General features: G+C 57.9%; 1 protein-coding gene across 1 annotated transcript in view; it reads right to left on the bottom strand.

Annotated features, from left to right (window-relative positions):
• The window catches only part of GLT6D1 (glycosyltransferase 6 domain containing 1), a 7279-nt gene extending 4654 nt beyond the window's left edge, over positions 1-2625 (bottom strand). Inside the window, exon 1 of the mRNA XM_012654726.1 lies at positions 2552-2625. Coding sequence (XP_012510180.1) covers positions 2552-2625 — 74 coding nt within the window. The remainder of the gene's footprint in view (positions 1-2551) is intronic.
• Positions 2626-7699: the final 5074 nt, after the last annotated feature.

Below are 7699 nucleotides of genomic sequence, written 5' to 3'. Positions count from 1 at the left end.
TTTTAGTAGAGATGGGGTCTCGCTCTTGCTCAGGCTGGTTTCGAACTCCTGAGCTCAAACGATCCGCCCGCCTCGGCCTCCCAGAGTGTTAGGATTACAACAGGTGTGAGCCACCACGCCCGGCCAGTAGGAAGATTTTTTTTAAAAAAATTAATAGATCAGATAAGAGAACATATATAGAGATGAAAATGTAGATTTAATTAATTTATTTATCAAACGTGAGTGGATGGATTACATGTCCCAGAGGCTGGGAGGAGTCCCGATGTTCATCTCCGATTCCCGTTGCACGGAAACGCTCCGTCACTCAGTTAGCAAGCCTGAGGCGCTTCTCTCGCATAACTCTGGGATATTTTGCAAGTAGGAGAAATGACTTTAAGACTGAGTCCCTTTCTGACATTCTCAGAAGTGTCCTTAGCCACAGATACTTCCTTATTGGATTCCCCGGGGCTGGACTCCGTCCAAATCCAAACACCCGGGCCAAACTTCACTACAAACGTGGCATGAACAAGGAGGCGCCTCCGCAGCCCACTCCCAAATCCTCCCAGCCGCACACCACGTGCACACCGACCCGCATACACGCAGACAGGGGACCCCACTCTGCTTTCCTGTGCCCCAGCTTTGCTCTCCGGTTTGCAGAACATTTATCCAGCAGAGACTCTTGACAGCAGAGCTGCCCTTTCTGTAGAGAGGTTCGCCAGGCAGTGCTCGGGGCGCCCGTTAAGTCTGGATTGAAGACAGGCAGTGAACCATTTTTCAGCCGGTGTCTCGAATCTTGCACGGGACATACTTCTGCTAAAAACGATTCATTGTTTATCTGAAACTCAAATGTAACTGGACACCCGGTATATTTGTTTCCTAAACTTATCAACCCTACCAGTAAATGATTCCTTATTCTTTAAATAAATGAAAAAATTCATTTAAATTTTGAATTTGAATAAAGGCCTTTTGCAATTTGAATAACAAAGCTTCCGGAATTAAGATCCATTTATTTACTCACTTTTTAACCAAATAATTACTGAGGACCGACTATGTGCCAGGCTCGACGCCACCGTTCTGGGGCAGACGGTGAATCCGCGCTGCGGATTCGTGTGCGGTTCACTGTACCCTGCCGAAGACAGCCCATAATACCACCAAACAAATGCTCGTTGGGCGGCGACGCCGTTCCGTCAGCTGCCGTCCCCAGGAGCAGATGTGACACATACACAGGGACCAAAGCAGTGGGGTTTGTTTTTCCTTTTGTATTATTTATTTTTATTTACTTCCCCTTTTTCTGTTTTAAGCAGCTTTATTTGTAGAGCAGATTCGTGCAGCGCGGGGACTTCCAGACTGGCCTCTCTCACTCAGCAGGACGCGTTTGGGGCTCCTCCGTGTCCTGCAAGGGCTGGACGGCGCGTTTCTTTTCACGGCCGAGTAGTATCCCGTGCGTGGACGTGCGCAGTTTGCTCCCAGTCCCCGCCGAAGGGCGGCTCGTTAGCTTCCAGACTGCGGCACTTACGCACAAAGCCGCGGTAAACACCTTGTCCACGGTTTTGTGTGGACGGAAGTTTTCCAGTGGGTTGGACACACACCGGAGCACAGGGCTGGTCGTGTGGAAGGTCGTGGGGAGGAGTCGGCCCAGGGGACACACCCACCGCGCCGTTTCCCGCCGCGGCTGTGCCGGCTGCGTCCCCACCAGCAATGGGTTTTCAGACTTCAGATTTTCAGACGTTGGCCATTCTAAGGAGGATGTAGCGTTACCCAGTTGTTTTAATTCGCAATTCTCTAACGACGAATGATGCGGAACATCTTTTCGTATCTTGTTTTTCACTGTGTCTCCTCCGGTGACGTATCTGTCCAGTTCTTTCACCCATTTTTGTAACTGAGTCGTTTGTTTCCTTATTGTTGGGTTTTAAGAGCTGTTTGCGTATTTTCGGTGTGAGTCCTCTATCAGATACGTGCTGTGCAAAGGCTTAATTGTTAAAGACCTTACCCCTCACGATGCAACTACTTGTCAAACGGCGCCTGGAAACACCGCCTTGCTCCGCAGGAGCGTGTGAGGTGGGGCAGGAATTTGAATTTTCCTAGACAGCGTTTAGCAGGTTGGCAGATCTGCCCTCCGGTACACGTGTGTGCATCTGGCAGGCTGATTTCAGTCTTGTTTACATTAGACGCGAAGATGGGACCTCGATAAAGTTTATAATTTATCTAAAATAGCACTCTCCCCTTGCTTAATGTTCCGTGACGTTTATGCTATAAAGTGCGATGCCGCCGACATTGCATCTCACGTTCGTCTCTGTTCTCGGTCCGCCCCACTGGCACGCGGAGCTCCCGAGGGCAGGGGCCGTGGCCACTCCACATCCCCCACCGAGGCCAGAGACTGGCCCCGAGAACATTAATCATTGTCGAATGTTTAAAACCAAAAGAATTAAAATATGTATACTTTGTCCCACAAAGAGCAGGTAACTCCTGATTGATTTAGAGACTGTTACTAATATTTTTGCACAAAACTCAGCAGTTTACATCATCTCTGCCAATTGCTAAAGGTCGTGATTCATCAATATTTCATATTTACCTGAAATAACGGTCCACCAAGATCAGTGATACAACAGATGAGATCAATAACAGCATTCTTCTTTTAGAATTCATTCTCTCCTGGGGAAAAGGGAGAAAAAAGTAGATTTTAAGCAGTAAAAAACTACATCTTTGTGACCTTCTAATAATAGATTAATGAACAGACTTTCGGACACCAACCTAAGGGTGTGCTTCCAGAATGTTCGGCCTTCGGGATGTGTGCGAGGGAAGCCTCTGCTCTACCTGAAGTACTTGCGGAGCCTCCACGGTGCTGGCTGCTCCTCGAGGCTGGGCACGTGCCCTCGACTGTCCCCTGCGCCCCCGAAGTCGGCCTCGACGGGGTAAGAGATGCACCGTCTCCGCGGCGGGCTGTGAACATAGAGCGAGGTCTTGGTGAGGACTCTTCCTGGACTGGGAGAGAAGGTATTTTGACCCACAAGTTGACTTTCATTCTTTTTTCCTCACAGAGATAGTAAATGGATAATTGGTTCCAAGATCGCGCTAGTCTCAAAGAGCGCGAGTGCTCTCAAAGGCAGGGCCTTGCGAGCAGGGGGAGAAGTCTCACTGAAAGGCCTTAAGCTCTCAAATGGACTTTCTGGCTCCAGCCAGGACCCTGAGCTGGCGCGGGAGTTCCACGTGGATGTCTGTGCACGAGCCGGGGGGCGGCCGCCTGAGTCCCGTGCTGAGGAAAACGGGCTCTCTGGTAGCTCACGTCCGAATGCTCATTTCGCAAGCACGAGGCCTTAGCTCTGCGCTGGCCGGCGCGGCAGCCACCAGCCGCACGTGGCCCCCGAGCCTGGGACTGAGGGGCCACACGTGTGCAAAACACACGGGGTCCTGCGGACAAACAGCGAGACACAAAAGAATTTAAATAGCTCGCTCATAATCTTACGTTGAAATGCTAACAATCTGGGGAGTGTCGTCTGCATAAACTGTGCAAAATAAAACTAAACTATGAGCATTTGTTCACTGGTTTCTTTTTACCTTTTATAACGTGGCCACTGGGAAGGCGGACATCCCACATGTGGCCCACGTCACATTCCTACCGGGCAGCTGTCTGTGTGAGGCCATCCTGGGCGGGCTTCAGCTGGGCACAGTCTTTGTGCTCCTGCGATTGAAACTGACCACCTTTTGAATTCAAGATCATCCGAAATGCCACACGAGGGGTGAAGACAGGCCCATTGGCCAGACCCTGTCGGCGGCATGCCCTCCTCCCTGGCCTACCCCGATTTACCGCTCCCCCGAGCTGTGCTCCATCCCTCGGCAAGGGTCCCCGTACCTTGGGTTAGGGGGATGAGGAGGGACGGCCAGCGCCGGCCCAGGAGGACAGGTGCTTCCCAAGCATCATGTCTTTGGGTCTTGATCAAAGACCCTGGTGCTCGGGTCTTCTGTTGGTGGTGACATCACCAGACTCCGTGGACAATGCGAGCATCACAATGATGCAGGTTCTGCCTGCAGGTTCTGCAAAGTCCCTGCGGGAGCCCTGGGGGCAGGTGCGTGGGAGACACAGGCAGAAACTGATGGCAGCAAACACCCCTCACCTGCCGCCTCACCTGGCGGGGCCTTGGGCGGCACCTCCAGGGCCCGAGGGAAGCTGGCCCTGGGCGCAGGGCCAGCCAGGGACGGCCCTGCCAGCCACTGTGGGCCTGGGGTCCTCCCACACCTTCCCCGGTGGCTGTGTCTACTCCCATCATTCCTTCCTTCCTTCCTTCGCTCAGGGCTTTCGCGTCTATTGAGACTGTCTTGTGACGGACCCAGCCGAGCCCTGGACCCCGGGGCCCCGCCCACCCCCGCTTCATGCAGCTTACGGTCTGGGGGTGAAGGCAGATTTTGAATAAGTCAATGGAAGACCTTTCTTTTTTTTTGTTAAAGGCTGGTCAGGTGAGGCGGTGGGAGTGGACAAGGAACACAGGAAGCGGTAGCTGGTTGTGATCAGCTAGTTGCAAACACCACCGCGCTCGACCCTCCGGGAGACTAACTGTTCCCAACACAGAGACCGAGCGGGGGCAGTGACGGATGGTGGGCAGGGAGTGTGCCGAAAGGGTCCGCTAGCGGCGAACATCTCGGGGAACCCCTGCACCGAGCAGACCTGTGTTAGGGGGCCCAGCAAGGGAAGGGGCAGAAGGAGCCACCGGTTGTACCTCGGGTGACGAGGATGGCCACTGCCCTCGAAAACCCACCTGCTAGATCTTCCGCCTGCGTCTGGAGAGAAGGGAATTATCGCACTCAGAGACGCCCGTCTGAGCTCTACTCTGTTCCAGCAGAAAGGAAACTGCAGGACGCAGGGAGCCAGATGCCAGGTGTAGCTGGTGCCACACCTGCGTCTAGCTGGTGCCGCAGGTGGGGCCATCTGGGCCGGGAGGATGAGCCCCAGTCTCTGGCTGCCTGGATGTTGAGAGGTCCCTGTCCAGCTGCTGGGCGGCCCATCTGCACGGCGTGGAGGGCGCGTCTGTTCGGAGGCCGCTCCAAGGAGCACAGTCCCAGGCAGGCCGGGCCCACACCCAGGGCCGTCGGCAGGGGGGCGGTCACTCAGGCCCACTGCCCTCTGCAGGCCGGTGGGGTGAACAGAGCCACCCTGCCTCTGCTGCGCGCATGCTTCTCCAGGCTCAGGGCCGACTCCTCCCCCACAGGCCTGGCCATGCGCCACCTCCGCATCTCTGCGCCCCTGCACCTCTGCACTTCCGTTCCCTCTGCCCTTCCCCTCCCCCTGCCCTTCCGCTCCCTCTGCCCTTCTCCTCCCTCTGCCCTTCCGTTCCCTCTGCCCTTCCATTCCCTCTGCCCTTCCATTCCCTCTGCCCTTCCGCTCCCTCTGCCCTTCCGTTCACCCTGCCCTTCCCCTCCCCCTGCCCTTCCCCTCTCCCTGCCCTTCCACTACCCCTGCCCTTCCCCTCCCCCTGCCCCTGCCCCTGCCCCTGCCCTGCTTGCTCCGTGGCAGCCGCAGTGCCCACGTCCTCGTGCCTGGAAAGTTCTTCCCGACCTGTCACCATCTACTGTCTGTCCCGTTGCTCGGTGGGCGTGAGAACGCTTGTCGCTGCCCTGCGGGAACGTGGCCATGGCCGTGTCAGATACACGATGTGTTTGTAGAGATATTTCTGTCATGTTTCATCATGTCGGGGCCCTCCGTCCAGCACGCAGAGCACCCGGCTTCCCACAAACCTCCTTTTAGGTTCTTTAGGAAAGATTGGCGGCGTCTGTGTACGGGTCTGGCACGATTTCTGCAATCACTGAGAGGAGATCCCGCGGCTGCTCTCCGAGCACCGTCTCCCGCACGAGGAAGCCACTGGCCGTGTGGCCGCCTCGCCAGCCTCCTTAGGGACCGAACCTGCCCCGCGGGGAGGTGCCGCCTGCATGCGCCGCGTGAGGACGATCGCGACTCTTGCTTGCTTTTCTCTCCTCTCTCTGGCAGCACCTCCCGTACAGAGCATGGAGTCGCGATGGCCAAGCTCCTGTTTCGCTCTTGTCCTGGCAGGGGCTGCTGGGACCCGCCGCGTCCGGGCTCACCGCCGGCCTTCGGTTGCACCTTACCCAGCTGAGAGCAGAATCGTGGGCGGCCGCACTTCCTCATCACGGTGGTGGCTGAACTTTGTTAAAATGACTTTGGCTTCTCAGAAATGATTATGAAGCCTGGGTCACAGGAGGGGCCCAAAGGACGGACGTCCACGGCCCGGGCAGGGGGTTTGTCCCGCCGCCACCGCCCTGGGCTGTTCCACACATAGCACCCTGCAGACTCCCACCGGGATCCCCCGCTGCCCCTCAGCTTAGAGAGAGACCTGCCCCCCGCCAGCCCTCTCGGGTCAGACGCCAGAACCCGGACACGGCAGCGTCCTCTCTCCACTGCCGAGGCGAGGAGCTGCACCGACACATTCCCCGTCCAATCTCTTTCCCTACAGCAGTAGATTCCACGTGGCCATGACGTGGCCTCTCCACTGACCCCGGAGACCTGGGCACCCTCAGACAGGCCACCTGGGGCCTCGAAGTTCGGGCAATTTCTCAAAGTTTTCCGATGATGGAACGGCACTGTGCCTGCCTGGAAGACCTTCCTGGGGTGCGGGAAACACCCACGTCCTGACCGGGCCAGGGGCGCCGGCCAGCGCTGCGCACGCGCACTTTCAGCCTCGGCTTCCGCCTCCACCACGACGGGAGGGACAGGCATGTCCCCAAGCCCCCACACGGGGCGTCTGTGCGGCTCATGGTGGGACTCCTGCGCCCGGGGCTTCTCCTGGTGTCGGGTGGGCTCCGCCCTATGGGTGAGGCTGGGAGTCTCCCTCTGAGAGCACGTCAATTACGGAGGCGTGGACACTCTGCAGACGTGGCCAGCCGCACCCCCGGGACTTTAGAGACGTTGGCCAGACAGGACCCCTCCCCAGCTCAACTCCTGGAAGCTCCCACATCTTTCCAGAGACCCTCAGCCAGGCTGGCCCCAAAATGCCTTTCCCAAACTAGGACATTTGGGGCCTGTCCCTCCTGCCAGGCACTGCAGCACAGTGACACAGGTGGCCCCGCGGAAGGGGAGACCCCGTTACTGCCCAGAGCACCCTCCCCCCACTGGCACAGGAGGAGGCTCTGCTGCCCCCCACGCTCTGAGCCGCCCTGAGCGCCTGCCCGTCCTCAGCCTCAGAGCGCAGAGCCAGGGCTGGTGGAGGGAGCCGCTGCCGCGCATGGCAGGATTCCGGAATCTGACCCGAGAGGGCTGGCGGGGGGCAGGTCTCCCTTTAAGCTGAGGGGCAATGGGGGATCCCGGTGGGAGCACGCAGGGTGCTGTGAGTGGAACAGCCCAGGGCTGTGGCGGCGGGACAAACCCCCTGCCCGGGCCGTGGACGTCTGTCCTTTGGGCCCCTCCTGTGACCCAGACTTCAGCCTCCCTCCTGGGATGCTTGGGTCCAGGTGGGCCCCTGCTGCCTTGGCACTGGGAGGCACCTGCCTGGGGGCTGTGCTGGGGGCGGAAGGGGCCAAGGGGGGAGCAGGACACCCACCCTTGGTGCACAGGCCGCACGGGGGCCCTGGCAGGCTGGGAGCCGCTGCCCTGCGTCTGGACAGGATGTTGCCTCCAGTGAGGTCCCCTGTGATCACGGACACGGAAGACCCTGTGGGGTGGGACGGGCGTCCTCCCCTGCCTGTCCCGACTTCCCTGTCTGGCTCTCTGACCCTC

Source organism: Propithecus coquereli, unplaced genomic scaffold (assembly GCF_000956105.1).
Source record: "Propithecus coquereli isolate 6110/MARCELLA unplaced genomic scaffold, Pcoq_1.0 Scaffold449, whole genome shotgun sequence".
Taxonomy (NCBI): Eukaryota; Metazoa; Chordata; class Mammalia; order Primates; family Indriidae; genus Propithecus; species Propithecus coquereli.
Note: the sequence above shows the minus strand (reverse complement) of the source record. Positions and strands in the feature narration are given on the sequence as shown.